At 37.7% G+C, this 20,265-nt stretch overlaps 2 protein-coding genes across 7 annotated transcripts; one reads left to right on the forward strand and one right to left on the reverse strand.

Moving 5' to 3' along the window:
* Positions 1-1,754: 1,754 nt before the first annotated feature.
* Positions 1,755-3,282, reverse strand: LOC148874607 (uncharacterized). The gene is made up of 4 exons (XM_088962359.1): positions 3,178-3,282; positions 2,406-2,834; positions 2,198-2,321; positions 1,755-2,107 (listed from the first exon to the last, which is right to left on the reverse strand). The coding sequence occupies exons 1-4, from the start codon at positions 3,280-3,282 to the stop codon at positions 1,755-1,757; spliced, it is 1,011 nt and encodes a 336-aa protein (XP_088818485.1).
* A 1,054-nt stretch (positions 3,283-4,336) lies between these two features.
* On the forward strand, positions 4,337-20,258 carry LOC148874608 (P-loop containing nucleoside triphosphate hydrolases superfamily protein). Of its 6 annotated transcripts, none has more exons than XM_088964208.1 (18): positions 4,387-4,448; positions 4,569-4,611; positions 10,036-10,122; positions 11,149-11,360; positions 11,467-11,692; positions 11,877-12,447; positions 12,759-12,808; positions 12,934-13,003; positions 13,080-13,226; positions 13,842-13,891; positions 14,017-14,086; positions 14,163-14,309; positions 16,323-16,504; positions 16,660-16,834; positions 17,196-17,404; positions 18,755-18,880; positions 18,980-19,083; positions 19,946-20,258. In XM_088964208.1, the coding sequence occupies exons 7-18, from the start codon at positions 12,799-12,801 to the stop codon at positions 20,090-20,092; spliced, it is 1,437 nt and encodes a 478-aa protein (XP_088820334.1). In that variant the 5' UTR covers positions 4,387-4,448; positions 4,569-4,611; positions 10,036-10,122; positions 11,149-11,360; positions 11,467-11,692; positions 11,877-12,447; positions 12,759-12,798; the 3' UTR covers positions 20,093-20,258. The 6 variants fall into 6 exon arrangements, with proteins under 6 accessions (XP_088820331.1, XP_088820332.1, XP_088820334.1 ...); XM_088964204.1 differs by lacking the exon at positions 11,877-12,447 and adding an exon at positions 7,795-7,918 and having other exon boundaries at positions 4,398-4,448; XM_088964203.1 differs by lacking the exon at positions 11,877-12,447 and having other exon boundaries at positions 4,394-4,448.
* Positions 20,259-20,265: the final 7 nt, after the last annotated feature.

The raw sequence follows: 20,265 nt of genomic DNA on the forward strand, positions 1-20,265 counted from the left end.
TCACAAATCAATGTAAAGTAGCAATTAGGAGTGACCAGCCTCTGGGCGATTCGGCCAATTCCCAGAAATGGTCCTAGAGGGGGGGGGGGCACGGTGGTAGTCGAGTGGTGGAACCATATGTCCTCTATAAGTACCCAGATGAGGCGGAGATGGCCCAGGCCATCGGCCCAATGGGCGATCAAAAGGGGGAGTGGGTTTGGTGGCCATCGCATCCCTCCGCACCCACCGGATCGGCCTCCGGGCAATTTGGCCAATTCCTAGAAATGGTCCCAGAGGGAGGGCGCGGGGGTAGTCGAGCGGCAGAACCACATGTATAGGGAGGGGAGAGGTCCTCTATAAGTACCCAGATGAGGCAGAGACACCTCGGGCCAACGAGAAAGGCCGATGGTGGGAAATGGTGCTTTTGCAGAACCACCATTTCCCACCGTTGGCCCGAGCCATCGGGCCAATGGGCGATTGGAAGGTGTCGGGATGCTTGGTGGGTGAGTGGTAGTAGGGGGGATTGGGTTTGGTGGCCATCACACCCCTCCACACCCATTGGATTGGCCTTCGGACGATTCGAAAAATTCCTAGAAACGGTCTCGGAGGGGGTCGGGGGTACTCGAGCAGCGGAACCACCTCCACGGGGTGAGGGGAGGTCCCCTGTAAGTACCCAGATGAGGCAGAGATGCCCTGAGCCAACGGGGAAGGCCAACGGTGGGAAACAGTGCTTTTACAGAACCACCATTTCCCACCGTTGGCCCGGGCCATCAGGCCGATAGGCAATTGGAAGGTGTCGGGATGCTTAGTGGGAGAGTGGTAGTAGGGGGAGTGGGTTTGGTGGCCATTGCACCCCTCCGCAACCGTCGGATCGACCTCCGGGCGATTCAGCCAATTCCTAGAAACGGTCCCTAAGGGAGGGCGTAGGGGTAGTCGAGCGGCAGAACCACATGAACAAGGAGGGGAGAGGTCCCCTATAAGTATCTAGATGAGGTAGAGACGCCCCGGGCCAACAGAGAAGGCCGATGATGGGAAACAGTGCTTTTTGCAGAACCACTATTTCCCACCGTCGGCCTTGGTCATTGGGCCAATGGGTGATTGGAAGGTGTCGGGATGCTTAGTGGGTGAGTGGCAGTAAGGGGAGTGGGTTTGGTGGCGATCTTACCCCTCCACACCCGTCGGTTGGCCTGCAGGCGATTCGGCCAATTCCCATAAATGGTCCCGGAGGGGGGGCACGGGGATAGTCGAGCGACGGAACCACATGCACATGGAGGGGAGAGGTCCCCTGGATGTACCGGCAAGTATCAAAAGTACACAATTTCTCTCATTAAAATCTTAAAATTTCTAGATAGGGAGGATACACATAGTAACATTAACATTTCCAGATAGGGAGAATACAACTACTAACATTAAAATTTCTAGATAGGTACTAAACATAAATCAAAGGGAAGGTTGTGTGGGGGTGGGGTGCGATAGGGACGATACCCCTACTTAATGGGTGCCTTGCATGTGCCCCTATAATCTCCTGTGTTACCACACTATCCGCAGTGAACCTCCCTTTTCTCAACAGGTTGGGATTCAATTCGTTTAGTCCGAGGTCGACCAAGTGGTTGTTTTGTCTTTGGTGGGCGTAGTGTAGTAGATGATGAAGTATCGATATCTGCACTACAGTCGATGACATGGTTGTTGGATGCAACTCATCAGACAACATAGGGTGTATTGGCTGAGAGTATATGACCCTATGTTTTTCAATCGTGTAGTACAGGTCAACAAATTCATACACATTCCACCTCGTGTACGATATGGCCGTGCATGCATGTGCACATGGGAGGCCACTCATTTGCCACTCCTTGCATTGGCACATCTGCTAGCCCAATTGGACGGTATACTGCCTTTCCCCCTTTTGTGACCTCAAACTCATGAACAGACACACGGACAACCTGGAACTGGATGCTATTATGAATTGTCACATGCAACTTCTCTTCGATCCTTTTCCCTACCGGTGTTGTGCAGTCCTGGGATTCGCAATGTCTCCTCCAAAGGAGTTCCATCAATTTCAACTGAAATGTATTCAGCATGCTCATTATAGGCCGATCACGAATGTCTAGCACCCATCCATTGAACGTCTCTGCAATGTTGGATGACATTTGATCGTATCACATTCCTGGGAATTTGGAGTTCACCCAATGCTTAGGTTCAGTGGACATTACCCAGCTACCAACATGTTTATTCAATATAAAAAGCCTCCCCATTAGTGCCTCATACTTGTCGGTAGATCTTGCATACATGAGTTTGAACATTATAGATTTTATTGCATCACGCAACTCCTTCGATAAACGAAGCTGTGTCATGAATGATTTTAGATTCTCCATGAGGTATCAACAACAGAAGGCATGTAGATCGGGTAAAAAAATCCATTGGATCACATCCACCAAGTTATTGCCCCTATCCGAAACAATCACAACATCTCTATCATCATTTATTGCTACTTTAAGATGTCCCATAAACCAAGTGCAATCCTCAAGGCATTCTGCGAGGATTATGGAAAATGCGATGGGGAACATTCCATTGTTGGCATTTATTACGGTGGCAGCTAGAAGCTTCTCTTGATATTTCCCATTTAAGTGCACCCCGTCTACAAATAGTAGTGGCCGACACCTATAGCGAAATCCATGGATAGATGCATGGAATGCTAAGAAGAGTCGCTTGAAATGACCATCTTCATCGATACTATAAGTGACATATGAACCTAGATTGGACTCGAGAATCTTCTCACAGAACCATGGAATACGTGAGTATGAGTCATCATTGCTGCTGTTGATTAGACCCTTTGCGACATCTTTCCCCCTCCAAGCCTATTGATACGTTAACTGCAATGCATAGTCATGTTTGATGCCCTTCACGAAGTCTGTTGCCCTATATGATGGATTGTCTCGTATCTTCTCAACAAGAAGATTTCCTACAAACTTATTCAACCTAGGAAGAATTACAGAGGATGATGCAGCTGCGGTGTGAGTGTTGAGGTTGGTACGTATGCACTCGGACCATAGGCCCACCTCCCAGTGCACTAGCTCGAATTTCCCACCGAAAGTTGTCTATATTGCACTATGCATGAATGCGTGTCTTGTCGTTCCGTTGATATGTATACGAAAATCTATGGGCTATAGAGTATTTAGACAAGTCAGTCGGAAATGTAACCGCGTCGTCGAACACTTGCCCAACTCTGGTTATAAGACCAAACCACATTGTTGCTGCCATGCTATCGCTGTCAGACATACCATTTGAGCCAACACGCATATGCATGCTTTGGTCGTTGTTGTTGGCGTTGGGTTTTCCATAATCATTCCAACAGTCCACGTCCCTTGTTGGTTCATTCAACAAGACTGTAATGTCTGAAGTTTTGGTGTTGAACCGGATAAGTGTTTGAATGTCATTTTGGTTTCGAAGTTTGAGGGTGTGTTTCTCCTCGCACTGGATCGTGTAATATATCTTCGTGTCACATTGGTTGATCCCAAAACTACTACAAATGTCTAGCACGAATTAATCAAATTCTGTGGTCTCATTTGCAGTGATGCCAACTGATTCACTGTTGAAGTTGCAAATGCATAAGATGACACACCTGCAAAAAAAGATATAGATCATCAGTCATAACTACTAGTGAAAATAGAAAATGCGGGGAGAAAACGTCTATAAGAACGAACATAATACTGTGTATTAGCCGAATGATAGGTGGACCACCAACAACCTTGGTGGTGGGGGTTGGTGCTTATGAGATAGCTGCATCTGATGGGGTGGGGTTTAAATAGGAGGATTAGGGGGCATTTCGAGCACTGTAGCATGATGCATGTTAATCGGTCAGTGGGTGACCTATCGACAGACATCACTATAGGTTGGAGTATAGGCCAGACTTGTTTAGTGATTTACCAATGACTTGGCCACCCATCCGGATCTCTTGCACACAGGAACTCTACCCACGTTCATCTATAACACACCACCTCCGTGCAATCGTACATTGGGAATATCTCCCCGTGTATAGTAAACGTGGACAAAGTTCTTGTTGGCAGGAAAAACTGGGTCCTTCAAATGAGACCGGATATGCTCCTCACACCTAACGCCTCACACGCAATCCTACCATACATTGGTAACATCTCCCGTTACTTGTTAATTATTATTCACGGGAGATGTTATAATGCACGGTGGATGTGAGTGAGAATCTGTAAACTCGGATATGGATAAAGATCAGAACATGTAAATCCGGTCCATCAAAATCGGGTGAGTGAGCTAGAATAAGCAATTCTGTCACTTCAAAACTTAAAGTAAGCCCGGAAATTCAGATAAAAACCACAATATAGACGGGTGCTCCGAATATCTCTTCTTCTATAAATAAAATCAATGACCAAAAAGAACAGAGAGAGAAGCAACCATGGGCGGTGGTGATAGAGAATCGTTTACTATTACTACTACTTCTGGTACCCGACTCTCTCTCTCTCTCTCTCTCTCCTGCCTATGTTTCTCTTTGATTTGTATGAAAACAAAACTAAGTGGTTTCTCACTTCTCAGCTAATCATCTCATCTCTGTATATTTGCAGAGGATTCGTCTTCTTCATCAGACGAGAGCAGCCAAACACAGAGGTATTTCTTTCTTTATTTGTCTATATAGGATTCATTTGCTTCGTGGGAATGGGGTCTGGAATTGGAATGGAATCCAATCGTTTTGCTTGGGTGGAATGAAATCCAATTCCTATTCTTGATGGAATGATCATTCCTCATTTGACCATTCCATCCCCCTTTGAGAGTGAGAATTATATTTCAATTGATTCTGATTTCGAGTATGATTCCCATTATTTTTTTCAAAAACATAAGAACTATCATTACTGCCCACCCAGAATAGTTTGTACAGGATGGCGATATGCTACCGGAATATTGGACAACTATATTATATTTACAAGCATTATATGCTAATTCGTGAGCTAGCAGATTACTGTCTCTATTTATATGCTTTATACATATATTATCAAAAGACAACAAAAGATCCACCCCATAATCCTTCAGATGAGTCACGTTCCATACTTTGCCATCCTCCTTGCTTACTAAACTGTTAACAACCAAAAGAGTGTCAGAAAATAGGGTTGCCAGTGCGTTCTTCCACTCCAGAGCTTTTAAGAGTCCATGGATTGTAGCCCACCATTCTGCTTGGTAACTTGATGAAGCCCTGATCGTTCTACTTTCTGTCCATAGAATAGATTGATCGGAGGATGAAGTAACAACACCTGTACCTGCTTTTCCTGATGCTGGGTCAAAGGAGTCCCATATTAGTCGAAATAGTATAAAGAATTTTGATATGTAGTGGGCTTTAAGTTCGGAGTTCAATGTCCTCAATTTATTCCGAACCCAAGAAAACACAAATTGACTTAGAGGCAAAGCATGTACTGTTTCTGGATTTTCTTGTGACTTGAAAAAATAGATGTCTCCAATTTTCTTGTGACTTGTTGCATAGGGGACATATAAGTGATGTAATTTATCCCTTGTTTTAATCCCCTTCCACCAAGCCTTTCACATGAAGACTTGAAATCTAAATGGGACTTTTGCTTTCCATATTAGGCTCTAGGACTCTTTGGGACCAGAAGAAGTTGGACACTTTTGTAACAGTACTTTGTAATCAGATTGGGCAGTATAAGAAGAGTTCTTAGATTGTTTTCACAACAGTGTGTCTGGGGCTACAGGAGATAAGCGAGGGATCTGAAGGATATGTTGAATAGTTTTGGCTTCAAAATATTGATGAAGTGAAATATTCCATATCCCATCATCCTTAAGAAAACTTGTCACTTTTTCATTCCCCGCCAATTCTGTTATTTGTGGTTTTAGTTTCGGGCAACCATCTGACAGGGATGGGATCCAAGGGTCTTCTTTGTTTATGAGAGTCTCCTTTCGAATATGCCAAAACAAAATTTCCCTGAATTGATTCAATAGATCAACTTCAGATTTCCACCATTTTGAGTCATTTGTCTTCTTGTTTAGCATAAATATTGATTTATTTCTGATGTACTTCTTTCGAATGGCCTCTACCCACAGGCCCAACTGTTTAGTTAATAATCTCCAAACCTGTTTAAAAAATAATTCCTTATTGACTTCCTCAATCCTTCTAAAATCCAAACCTCCCTCTCTTTTTGTTTTACTGATTTGTTCCCATGAAATAGTATGCAAACTTCTCTTTTCAGAGGAACACTCCCACAAAAAATTCCTTTGGATCATTTCCATCTCTGTCACTATTTTCTTTTGTAGGATTCTTGTAGACATTAAATATACAGGCACTGCTTGTAAAATAGATTTGACCAGTGTTGTTCTCCCAGCCTGTGAATATAGTTTTGATTTCCAGTCTACTAATCTGTCGTTCAGTTTTCTATGATCTCCCAGTGGCTGTTGTTGGACCTACCCTGAAAGCATATCCTTGTACCCAAATATTTTTCTTGACTGTGCATTTGTCTCATTTGTAGGATATTGAGAATGATTTTTCTTTCCTTCTATGAATCCCTTTACTAAAATATATACTTTATTTAGCATAGTTAATTCTTTCTCCTGACCATTTTGCAAATACAGCCGATATTTTCCTTTATCTTTGTTAATTCGGCAGGTTCACCCTTGCAGCAAATAACACAATCATCAGCAAATAATAGGTGGGTTATTATAGGAGGACCATCTCTACTTAATTTTATTCCCCAGATCTGACCATTAACTTCAGCTTTATTTAGAAGGCATGATAAATCTTGCATTCTAATTATGAACAGGTACGGGGATAAGGGATCCCCCTGTCTTATTCCCTGTTCTAATGGAAAAAATTCCTTCATAACCCCATTTATCTTTATTGAAAATCTTGGGGTTTTTATGTAGTATCCAACCATCTTACACCATTTTTCTTCAAACCCATCTCTTTCATCATCTCCATAATGAAATCCATTCTGATCCTGTCATATGCACTTTATCTGTCTTTATGAGAATCCAAACCTTTTCCCTTTTTGTTTTTTTTTTCATTTTTGCTATAATTTCCTAAACCAGAACTATGTTGTCCGTACCTTGTCTACCTTTCACAAAAGCTGCTTGATTAGGTTCAATTATTTTCTCAAGAATATTTTGCATTCCATGGACCAAGGATGTAGACAAGGTTGGTTGAGTTTATTTCAGGAGGGAATTTTGTTATTTCAAAAAATTCCTAAACTATTTTACACACATCCTGTTTAATGGTGGGATAGAACTTTTGATAGAAGAATGGTGTAAACCCATTCAGACCTGGAGGTTAATGTGTCTTTGATGACTTTACAATTTGGTATATCTCCTCATTTGATGGAGAAATGAGTAATTGGACTGCTTCCTCTTGAGAGATTTTTTTTATTTATTAATCCCTGTAGGTCCAAATCCGAATTCCATTGGGAGTTACTGATATGACAAGCATGGCTTTTAAATGCCTTAGCTATCTCTTCTAAACTCATTACTTCTCCATTTTCTTTTTTTTTTTTTTTTGTAAAAATTGAAGAGAATATATTCTTCTATTGTAATTTGTGACTTGGTGGAAATATTTGGTGTTCCTATCACCCTCCCTTAGCCACACTTTTCTTGACTTCAAATGCCACAACTTCTCTTCTCTGATTAGCCACTTGTCATACTCCTTCATAAGGCTTCCTCTTGTGTTCTACATCACACATTGGTTTTCTCCTTTCAGGTTGTTTAACTCTCCACCTATCTGTTTCAATCTTCCTTCAATTTTCCCAAAATTTTCTCTATTCCATTGATTTAAGCTTGTTTACTTTGTTTCTTTGGCAGGTTCAGTCTTAAGGTAGAAGACAATGAACAATGTCTTCTTTTGAAGGGTAGTTTTGACATTTTCAATAGATAACTGATGGGCGGTTAACGATAGGGACCAACTTGACACTTTTTGAAAGTTTAGGTACTACAATGACACTTTGAAAGTTTGGGTACTAACTTGACACTTTGAAAGTTGGGTACTGTAGTGGCATGTTTGAAAGTTTGGGTACTAACTTGACACTACCCCCAAAAGTGGAATTTTCCAAAAAAAATAAATAAACAAACAAGAACCTGGGCTTTGTTGGTCCCTATCGTTAACACAGAAATGACAGATCGATGGGGCCCTTTCATTATTTTGGTATGCAAGATATAACGGAGACTGTTTACCAAACAGAGGATGACTGCAAATGCATACCAGTAGGCCGAAATATGTCATTGCCGGTGCAATACATATCAAAGACATAGCTTTTATATTTTCATATATTTTCATGCACACAAACGATGGAACAAAAGACACTCAATTTCTAACAAAGAGAGTAGCATAGAAGGTATCTTGAAATGTGAGACCTGCTCAATAATGATGGTCAAATGACACAAATTATACAACCATTTTAAGAGCTTTCTCATTTTCTATCATCAAACAGCAACTGCGTCTTAATCATCGTCCCCTCCAGAGTCTAGAACACTCCAAAGCCTTTGGATCGTCACTTTGGTTTGCTTTGCTGTTTGGTTGTTAATTGTTCTAGTAATGATATAAGCCTTTCTTCAGACACCTCAACTCATTTGAGGAGCTCTCAGTAGAACATCCTCAACTCCACGTGCCTTCTTAAGCTTCACCAAAGCAATCCGAGCAAGCCTTTCTTCCTGTGCTTTCTACTGCTTCGAGTTCTGCTAAGGCTCGACCAATTCTGAAGGAGTACAAATATTTATATGTTAATATGTACAATATATATTAATATATAAATATATTATATATTATATGTTACATATTACATATTATATATTTATATATAATGATAAAACGTTTGGTTAATTCGGTTAACCGAAATTCTAATTCTAAAAACCAAAACTGAAAACTGAATTAACCGAACCGATTTAATCAAAAACCGAAAAAACCGAAACCAAAATTTTTGGTTCAGTTTTTCGGTTTTAAACGAATAATGCTCACCCCTATAACGTAGTGATAAAAAGGAGGTTTTTGAAAAGTTTAGGGAGGTATTTGTCAAATTGAAACTAAAAGAGAGGCTTTTATTATTGTATGAAACTTCAAGGGAGGTTTTTGTATATTACTAAAAAAATTTGGTGTGTTTAAGACAATAGTGAAAAATCATGGTGAGTTTTGGAAAAATTCTCTTTTCTTTTCTTTTTTTTTTTTTAACTCGTGACTCGTGAGTCATGAATTAGTTTTGATTCTTATCGAATAAACGAACACGTATGTGTTGAAACGTGAATTAGTTTTGATTCATTGCTTCCCCATTTTCATTTTTTTTTTAAATTGAAGAGAATATATTCTTCTATTGTAATTTGTGACTTGGTGGAAATATTTGGTGTTCCTATCACCCTCCCTTAGCCACACTTTTCTTGACTTCAAATGCCATAACTTCTCTTCTTTGATTAACCACTTGTCATACTTCTTCATAAGGCTTCCTCTTGTGTTCTGCATCACACATTGGTTTTCTCCTTTTAGGTTGTTTGACTTTCCCTCTATCTGTTTCAATCTTTCCTCAAATTTCCCAAAATTTTCTCTATTCCATTGATTTAGAGCCAGTTTACATGATTTTAGTTTATTTGGCAGGTTTAGTCTCAAGGTAGAAGACAATGAACAATATCTTCTTTTGAAGAGTAGTTTTGACATTTTCAACAGATAACTGATGGTCGGTTAATGGTAGGGATCAACTTGACACTTTTTGGAAGTTTAGGTACTGCAATGACCTGTTTGAAAGTTTGGATACTAAGTTGACACTACCCCCAAAGTTTAGGGTACTGAAGTGGAATTTTCCCTTTTGGTTATTATGGTTTCGATTGTTGGTTTTTCTGTTCCTATTTGTTTATTTATTTTTTGGGGAATATTCCACTTTTGGGGCTAGTGTCAAGTTAGTGTCTGAACTTTCAAACATGCCACTACAGTACCCAAACTTTCAAAAAGTGTCAAGTTGGTCCAAAACCGTTAACAGATGTTAAGTATCATATAAAAGGACAAAAATGCCCATCATCTATCATCTAATTTTCTTATGATTGGTACTTGATCTCTTTTTTTAGGGAAAAAGAGAACCTGAGCTTTGTTGTTGAGAACATCAACCGCAGCAGAGAAACGACGGATCGATGGGGGCCCTTTCATTTAATGAAGTATGTGGTTTACTATTATTTTGGTATGCAAGATATAACAGAGACTGTTTACCAAACAGAGGATGACTACAAATGTATACCAGTAGGCCGAAGTATGTGGTTTAATATCCTCAACTCCACGTGCCTTCTCAGGCTTCACCAAAACAATCTGATCCAACCTTTCTTCTTGTGCTTTCTACTACTTCAAGTTTTGCTAAGGCTCGATCAGTTTGAAAGGAGTACAAATGTAAATATGTACAATACAAATACAAACAAAATAATACAAAATACAAGGTTTTGCCGTCTATATATATGTATTTGCACTCTTTCTAAACTAAGCCAAATTTTCAGTGCCATGTTGTGCCATTAACTCTTGCATTCTTCTTTGTCTGTTAGCTTCCAATTCGGGATAAGCCATTACTTTTTCCTTCCTTCTCCATCACTGAATATTCTCTTAGCAAGTTGAAACAATCAGAGAGATATTACTCACACAATGTTTAAGCTGAGTTGGAGTTTAGGGATGAGAGATTGAGATCAATGGAGGTTTAGTAAAATTGTATGTAAAATAATTTATACAAGGGCAGAATGGGTATTTGGAAAATTTGATACATCAGTCTTAACGTAGTAGTAAAAAAGAGGTTTTTGAAAAGTTCAGGGGTATTTGTCAAATTGAAACTAAAAGAAAGGTTTTTATTGTTGTAAGAAATTTCAAGGGAGGTTTTTGTATTTTACTAAAAAATTATGGTGAGTTTAAGACAATAGTGAAAAATCATGGTGAGTTTTAGAAAAAGGGTAAATTTCTTAAACTATCCTTATGGTTTAGCTAATTGACTAAGTGTACCCTTACTGTTTGAAAATTGACTAATGCTACCCCTACTGTTTCTAACAATTGACTAACTCTACCATTACCGTTAAATTCTGTTAATATTCCGTCAAAACTCATTCGCACGTGATATATATATTTTTTAAAACCCAATTTTACCCTTCACCTCTCTCTCCCTCTTTCTCTCTCCCCTTCTTTTTCCCCAATAATACGAGGATTCTCAGAGGAGACGATGGCTGAGGAGATAGACCTGCCCAGTTGCGGCGGTTCTGGAGAAGAGAACAAGAGGGGCGCCATTGTTCGGTGGGAATAAGCGACCGTGAGGTCTGACCAATGTCAGTTGCTGCTGTAATGACAGTGATGTCGAAGAGTCTCTGTTCTAAAATTCAAAACGAACCGACAGTGATTTGGATTTAGCACCTGAAGCGGATGCGGGGTAAGCCAAAGCTAAACCATAAGGTTTACAGGGTTCTGATAGCACTCTGGTTTTACAACTGTCTTTATACCATTATTTTGATTAACTAAAAATTTAATGCTTACAGTGCCCTGTTCTGATCGGCTCTCACATGAACCATCCCCAAATCCTTCCACAAGTTGCTCTTCTTCAAGTACAACTTCAGATGGTTTCATGAAGCTTCAAGTGAGTAGAGTTCGTTGTTCACAACAGCTACAAGGGGTGGAGATCGCGATGTCGAAACAAGTGTATCCTTCAACATGTCTGGAACTAGCTCCCATGTGTTCCTATCTGCATCATAGAACTCACCGTAGGTGAGATAAACTCCTCTTTCGTTTTGCCCTTTGATCACATAGAACTTGTTGTCCATGTAATACCCTGAACACATTTTCCTTCATTGATGCATCCTTGGAAGCAGAACCCATGATTCTTCTTGAATCATTCGATCTCCTCCGTGAGAAGCTTGATTTTCTCATCGTTCTCCCCCTTATCGTGCAGCAACCCAGACTTTTCCTGCTCCAAAACTTCAATCCTCTTCAACTCAGAAACAATGCCACCACCAACTTAGTTGGTCTGTATCTGACCAGAGATTTCAGACCTTCAGAGTGGCATGAATTTGATACAACAGATCTCAAACTTAAACTCATGCTGCACATCGCAACAGATGCAATCCTGATCTCAACCTCCGCTCTAGAGATCCGACTCATGCTGTACATTGCTGGAAATCTCAGACTCAAAACTTATTTGGCCAATCTACACATTGCAAAGACTCATGCCACTCTAGATCTCAGACTCAAACTCATCTATGCAAACTCCAGCCGGTTCAATATTTAACATTCAAAAGAGGGGAGAAGAGGTTAGGGAAGGAGTTTTTCTTTTAACTTAAAAGGCGGACATTTCATCCTTTTCATTCTTCCTCTGGGCGGCGACACAACATCTGAAGTCTGATCTCCTTATCTTCTTCCTGGGTGACGGCGGCGGCACTGCCCTGTAACTCCACCCGTGGCAGCAGCATCTGAACTCCGAAGGGTAGTTTAAGCATTTTGCATTGTTTTTGATGGAGGTTAAGGTAAGAATAGAATTAGTCAATTGGCAGAAACAATAAGATAGCAACAATCAATTTACAAACACTAAGGGTACACTTAATCAATTAGCTAAACCATAAGAGTAGTTTAAGAAATTTACCCTTAGAAAAATTCCTTTTCTTTTTTTTTTTTTTTTTTAACTCGTGACTCGTGAGTCGAGAATTAGTTTTGATCCTTATCGAATAAACGAACACGTATGCGTTGAAAGGTGTATGGGAAGGGTATAGAGAAAAAGAGTGAATGGCGTTGAAATAGTACTTCTGGTTTCATCTTCACTCTTTTCTTTCTGTTTCAGCGAGAAGGTGAAGGTGGAGAAGCGTCAAGAAGCAAGTATCATGGGCGGTGGTAAGCCCGCTTTTGTCGATCTCCATTTATGTACAGATACACTCGATCTACTTCACTTTCTTCTTCCTTCTCCCTCCGTATTTGAACTTTTGATGAAGAAATCAGTACCCATGTTGAATTTGCAGAGAAAGAAAGATCAGAGGATTCCACCTCAGAAGCCCCATCGTCATCCTCAGAATCCAGTGATTTTGACAGGTTACATTGATGGGATGGTTTTATCTTTTCATTCTGTAAGTATCTCATGGAGTTTGAATTGAGTTTGTTTTGGCAGTTCGAGTTTGGAGAGTTACTCTACCTCCCTTCATAAGAATTTCCTTATCGAGAGGAAAGATAAAGTTTATAACGAAGTTGTAGAAGGCTACTTTTGTATGCCAAGGCGAACCGAAGGCCTGCAAGAAGCAAAGAGTAAAATACGAAGGTAGTTCATGGTTTTGCTCTGCTTCTTTCATTCATGGAAAATTGAGTCGATTTTTTTGATTTAAGCTTTCTGTATTTTATGATTTTAGTAGATGTGAACATACGTAACTAAATTGTTACTTTGGATTTATGGATATTTCGAACAAGTTTTCTTGTTAGTAGATGTGTACATACATAACTAAATTGTTACTTTGGATTTATGGATATTTCGAACAAGTTTTCTTGTTGAGTTACTAATATCTGTAATATAATATCTTTTGCCCTGAACTACTACTACTATAGAAGACTGAATGGTCAAGATTATCCAATCAACTTTTGGTTTAGGAGTTCGAGTGTTTCAATGGATTGGGTTCCTTATTTGGAAGACCATTTCCTATCTTCCTATTCAGCTTTGAATATTCTTCTTACTGATCATTATTTTGAATTATATGTAATTGATGGGTTATCTTTAAGTTTGGATACTATGAGAATTGCAAAAAATTATGTTGTGTCATAATGATTTAACATTGGAAGCGCAGTGTTAATATGTTGGATGACATCTCCTCTGATCATGTCCATCCCCTGTATGTTGAAGAATACTTCTGGTTTCATCTTCTCTCTTTTCTTTCTGTTTCAGCGAGAAGGTGAAGGTGGAGAAGTGTCAACAAGCAAGTATCATGGGCGGTGGTAAGTCCGCTTTTGTTGATCTCCGTTTATGTACTGATACACTCGATCTACTTCACTTTCTTCTTCCTTCTCCCTCCATATTTGAACTTTTGATGAAGAAATCAGTACCCATGTTGAATTTGCAGAGAAAGAAAGATCAGAGGATTCCACCTCAGAAGCCCCATCGTCATCCTCAGAATCCAGCGATTTTGACAGGTTACATTGATGGGATGGTTTTATCTTTTCATTCTGTAAGTATCTCATGGAGTTTGAATTGAGTTTGTTTTGGCAGTTCGAGTTTGGAGAGTTACTCTACCTCCCTTCATAAGAAGTTCCTTATCAAGAGGAAAGATAAAGTTTATAACGAAGTTGTAGAAGACTACTTTTGTATGCCAAGGCGAACCGAAGGCCTGGAAGAAGCAAAGAGTAAAATACGAAGGTAGTTCATGGTTTTGCTCTGCTTCTTTCATTCATGGAAAATTGAGTCGATTTTGATGATTTAAGCTTTCTGTATTTTATGATTTTAGTAGATGTGAACATACGTAACTAAATTGTTACTTTGGATTTATGGATATTTCGAACAAGTTTTCTTGTTAGTAGATGTGTACATACGTAACTAAATTGTTACTTTGGATTTATGGATATTTCGAACAAGTTTTCTTGTTGAGTTGCTAATATCTGTAATATAATATCTTTGCCCTGAACTCTACTACTATAAAAGACCGAATGGTCAAGATTATCCAATCAACTTTTGGTTTAGGAATTCGAGTGTTTCAATGGATTGGGTTCCTTATTTGGAAGACCATTTCCTATCTTCCTATTCAGCTTTGAATATTCTTCTTACTGATCATTATTTTGAATTATATGTAATTGATGGGTTATCTTTAAATTTGGATACTATGAGAATTGCAAAAAATTATGTTGTGTCATAATGATTTAACATTGGAAGTGCAGTGTTAATATGATGGATGATATCTCCTCTGTTCATGTCCATCCCCTCTATGTTGAAGAATAATAGTGGCATACTCATTTATTTCATGGGCCTTTTTTGTCTTCAAATTTACTACAAGTTACAAGGAGATTTCCTTCTCATTGTTTGCATTTGTGTTATCTGCATATTACAAAGAAATTTCAGGATGCCTATGCAATTTTTAATTAGTTATGTGTTGTGGTCATTGTCATGTGATGCCATAATATTCGGACTTTTTTACATTGCTACAAGTGTATTAGGACATGATAGCATTGTAAGGCATTACTTTATTCCATCATAATGCCTTTATGATGGTTAACCTAATCCAAGCTTCAGGTTTACCTGTTAACAGAAATTTAATAAGTGGCAGACCTGTAACTTAACTTCTAGAAACATGTATACAAGTTTTTTTTTTTTCTTTTTCTTTCGTTTGTCTGTATATGAGTGTAAGGCATGTTCCATGCATGTGTGCAAGATAAAAGCATAAAAAGCTAAAAATACATTAATATTTTGAAATTTCTTTACTGTTTCTTTAAATATCTTCACATTATATGATATAATACTATTAAAATGTTCTGATTTAACTCTTTGAAGGCTAGGCTTGTAGAAGTATTACATAGTAAAGATGTTGGTCAATTTAGTAGTTTTAATTTCTTTCTACTTCCTTGTTTCTAGAATTTTGGAGTATTCCTGTTTTACTTTTATTAAATTTTAGTACTAATTTAAGTTTAAGAAGGAGCAATCTTTGTAAAAAGTTAAATTTAGGACCAAATATAGTCTTAAGCTATTTTAGCAATTAAAATGAAAATTTAGGCCTTTAAATAGATTTTTTTTTTGTCTGGCTCATTAGTTTATAATTTTTAAGCAGATATACATGCGGGACAAAAGTTTTGGCCAGTAAACTACAAACTGTAAAGGTTTAGTGCTTTTGTGCTATGACATTTGGTTTCTGACATCATGATTTTGGTCGTTGATTCCATCCATCTCTTGTTTAAGAGAGGTCCCATTGCTGATTATTATTGGTTGAAAGGGGGGTTATATCTTTTACCTTCTTTTAATCATCAATTTTATGGCTACCTTCCTTACCATATATTAATAAAATCTCTGCTCAGAATTTTTATTTTTCTTCCAAATTATCTTCTCTTCTTTGACTACCATCTATTTGGCCTGTCATCTATTAACTCTGATCCTAAAGTTATGCTACTAGCCCATACTGTGCCTATTAACTTGTGAATGACAGAACTAGTTGCTTATTTCTATATGTTCTAAAATTAGCCATGATCTACTTGAACTATTTAGTGTTAATGACTTGTGCATGTTTAGAATTGATGCTGTTAGATACCCTGCTGTCTAATAAATTGCCTACTTCAAGATGGAAAACAGTACTTGTGGTAGCAATCTATGAAATAAATTGTTTTTTAGATTATTAAAAATTTGAAATTGAAATTTCATGGACTTCATGTTGTGTTTTAATTTATACAGTTATACTCCTGGCTTGTGGATTGAAGAGGTAGGTGGTATGAAGATTAGTGATTATGAATTACCAAAGATAACAACACTCCTATTGGTTGGTCCTAGAGGATCTGGGAAAAGCAGTCTTGTAAATAGAATTTCAAAGGTCTTTGAAAATGACAAATTTGCACCATTAAGAGCCCAGATATCATGTGAGTATCATTGTACTTTACATTGCCAATTTTAAACAAGATTTATTTTGAGTTTGAAGAACACATTTCCCCTGACATTTAACTTGTACGAGTGATTCTATTGATGTTCTAAAACTTCTTTCAACTTGGAATGTTCACTGGTTATCCTTGTACAGATAATTCACCTGTTGGAGAGGGGACCTACTTTCTCCAAGAATATATGATTCCAAGAGGTTCTACTTCCTTTTGTCTGTATGACACACGCAGTTTGTCGGAAAACTCATCTGAGAACTTTGAAATGATAAAGAATTGGATGACAAAAGGTGTTCGGCATGGAGAACTGGTTACCAGGTCTTATAAGTTAACTCCATAAAGGGTTTTTTATGTAAATGAAATGAGCTATTATATAATGGCTGAAGTGGCCGAACTGAACAGCTTATTCCTTTGTCTTTTAGTGGATAATATAGTCATATAGGAGCTCAAAACCTAATTGCTTATTGACTAAAAGACAAAGCAATAACTGTGTCAGTTTAAAACCTAATGGCTTATTGAATAAAGACAAAACAATAACTGTGTCATCTTAAAACCTGATGGCTTATTGACTAAAATACAAAGCAATAACTGCGTCAGTTGAGTCACTTCAGCTATTAGCAGACGAACCCCAAGTATTTCTTGATATTGAACTCTATTATTTATACTGTTTTTGAAACAGGTGTTTTGATGATTCAAGTGTGAGAAAGAGTATGATGTGTAAAGCACAGCAGATTGGGTGCTACTCCAGTGTAGTGAGGAGGGTTGACTTTGTTATATTTGTTGTCAATGCATTATCAGTTCTACAATCTACAGGAAATGATCATGACCATAAAAGTTACAAGGAAATCCTTGCTAATTCTTTCAGCTGCCCATACCTCTCGTTCAAAGGTCTTAGCTTCTGCACATGTTAAAATTTTGATTTTGTTCTGTTTCCTTCCTAAATTAATAGTCTCTATTATATTAAGACTTTCCATGTATTTCATACTGATTGAAAAAATTGGTGGATTATTCATCTTATTGTCAATCTGCTATATATGTATTGTGTCTTTATTATTTGAACTATTTCTTGTTTCTTTTACATTATTGACATTTTGGGTTAAGGTCTCTAAACCCATCATGTTCAATTTGTATTAATGTCAGACTTTATGGATTCAAATACCCCTCCAGTGGTAATACTTGATCTTATATTGGTCTTGCATAAGATCTTTTCCTAAAAACTGAAATTTGATCACTGGAGATTGATGACTGAAAGATTTAGATTTGATAAGATGAAACAGAGGTCTCCTTTAGTTCTTTTATGTAAGGGAACATCAAATTTGACTGGAAAAATTGGGTGTAAGACTTCTTTATGTTAAAGGTTGCCAATAAGATTTTTATTCTCAATATCAGATTCACTTTTGATTGGTTGTGGTAATAATATCGTTTACATGCACCAATACATGTTGCTGAAATCCCTATTTCCTAATGTACCTAAGCCTTTATTTCTGCCACTGACATAGTTGAACTTAAAATCTATATACAATAACTTTTTGGGTTGCTTCTTTTCACAGGCCCAAAAAAATCTTAATTCTCTTCACAATTCATGTTCATTTCGTGAAAAGAAATCTATAGCCTAGGCAGCTACACAATTACTTGTTTCTACGATGTTTCTAGTGACTGTCACTGTCTAGTTCAGTGATTGGTCAGTTGGTTCTATTTTTGCTTGGTTTTTGTGTAATTTGATTAATAGGTTAATTAGTTCCATTCTTCATCTTAAAATGTATAACTTCATAGAACTAGGATAATAATTGTACTATATGTTATATTCATCTGATAAAAGTATCAGAAATTAAAATTTAAAAATATTGAGCTGATGTAGAATAAGAGCATAAGGGGGTCATTGCTTGGTGTAATGGTAAAATGGGTTGATAAGAATGAGACTGTGGATTTGAGTCTAAGAGTGGCCACTTAATTCTAAAAATGTTGGAAGTTATGTTTGTATCCAGTCCATGTACAATACCGAAGATCCTATATAGCTGGGACAAACTCCAAGTTCTTGACAACCTAGAGGTCCTTATGTTATTAGGCCATTGCCTAAGTGCCTAGGTATCCCATGTGGCATTATTCAAAGTCAATTTTGATAGTCCTGCCATGTATATTTTTTCTTAGTTTATTTTTTGACTCTTTACTCATTTATTATTGTTTAGTCTATATATAACTAATTCATGATTCTAGTAATTAATTCACCTCATGTTGCAGATGACAAGCCTGTTGTTGTTGTCACACATGGTGATTTACTTACGATTTATCAACGTGCTCTTGTTTGCATCAAGTTGGGAGAGTTGCTGGGTATTCCCCCAGATAAACAAATCTTTGACATCCCAGGTGCTTCATCTGAATTTATTAAATCTTTTTGTGGCTGGAATGTTAACATGTAAACTATGAAAATCTAGATAAGTTTAACACTTCAAATCTCAAATGCAGGGAACTGTGACCCTGCCTCCGAATTGGCAATAGTGGAAATGTTGCGTTATTCCCTTGAGCATGCTGACAGAAATCTTCCTTGTAAAAGATGGGTTGTAGATAAGGTTCGATCTTTTTTCTTACACCCTAGTTTGCTACCCTTTTGATTAACTTGAGGGCACATTGAGTTGCTAGAGGAAGCCTTGTTCTAGGTTTTAGGTTGACCTTTTCTCCCCCATTTTAAGATAACATTTTAACTTTGCAGACTTATTGGATTCTTATGATACTTTGTCAATTTCAAAGATCTCCAAAGATAGATTTAATAAATTTATCTAGTTTTTATTATTATTTCTGTTATTGTGTTTTTAATTTTGATAAAAATGCATTCATGAGCAGTGAATTAATAATGGCTTTCTTATACTCTCTTGATTAGTTTCTTTTGGAGGGAAGGAGCAAACTAAAATCATGGAATTAACATGGCTTTTTATACTCTCTTGATTAGTTGTAAAGTGGAATAATGATCACCATTACACAAGCAGAAGGAAAACTACTTAGACCAATATAATGGAAAGCTTGCTTATGTTAATTTTGACTTGCTCTTGAATTTCATGCTCAACCAAGATGTTTTAACTCTAGGATTCCCTTAAGTAGATGAAGGGATCACATAGTGATAAAAATGTAAAACACGCATATGATTCCATTTTAAGGAGAAAGATACCATCTGTTGGGTCTTGGTATTGTTTTGCATTATCTGAAAATGTGTAATTACATGCATTCAATTGTCTCCTTTTCTCTGACCACATGATTTTTCTTATTAAAATTTGGATGTCTGCACTTACTCAACCAGGAATTTCAGGTTAATGAATCTTGAAAAATTTGGGAAACTTCATTGATGGTCTTCCATCCAATAGTTCTGCTAAATATGCATATAACTTATATAACACATTGGATTTAGAAGCTATGCTAACATTTTTGTACGGCATACAGGTTTTGAGAATGTTGCTAGTGATATGTCTGGCTTGTCTTTTGTTGTTGTCATTATGGAACACTGCTCCTAGCTTGAGAACCTGCAAGAATTACATCATCACAGAAGATATCCATATTGATTGGTATTCTATCCGACACATATGGTGAGGTTGAGACAGATGTTTTTCTGTATGTGTTCTGTCTTAAAATGTGCAGAGGCAAGAACTCTTTTATTCATGTAAATATCATCTAGTCTGGATCTGGAATCTGTTTAATAACCAAAGAATTATATATTCAAGTGACATTATTTAATCGAATATGTTATAAATTGTAAGACCGGC

The sequence above is a fragment of the Nelumbo lutea genome, chromosome 1 (genome assembly GCF_056320005.1).
Source record: "Nelumbo lutea isolate HS-2025 chromosome 1, American lotus-T2T, whole genome shotgun sequence".
NCBI classification, from domain to species: domain Eukaryota; kingdom Viridiplantae; phylum Streptophyta; class Magnoliopsida; order Proteales; family Nelumbonaceae; genus Nelumbo; species Nelumbo lutea.

Bases quoted from the DNA above. Each gene is read 5' to 3' on its own strand.
- LOC148874607 (XM_088962359.1), bottom strand. From the start codon at position 3,282: ATGCATATGCGTGTTGGCTCAAATGGTATGTCTGACAGCGATAGCATG. The intron at 2,835-3,177 runs GTTACATTTCCG...ACGTATCAATAG, and splicing joins GGCAAGTGTTCGACGACGCG to GCTTGGAGGGGGAAAGATGT. The intron at 2,108-2,197 runs GTAGCTGGGTAA...CCAACATTGCAG, and splicing joins TATATTGAATAAACATGTTG to AGACGTTCAATGGATGGGTG.
- LOC148874608 (XM_088964203.1), top strand. The intron at 13,004-13,079 runs GTTACATTGATG...TTGTTTTGGCAG, and splicing joins GAATCCAGTGATTTTGACAG to TTCGAGTTTGGAGAGTTACT. The intron at 18,881-18,979 runs GTGCTTCATCTG...TCTCAAATGCAG, and splicing joins ACAAATCTTTGACATCCCAG to GGAACTGTGACCCTGCCTCC.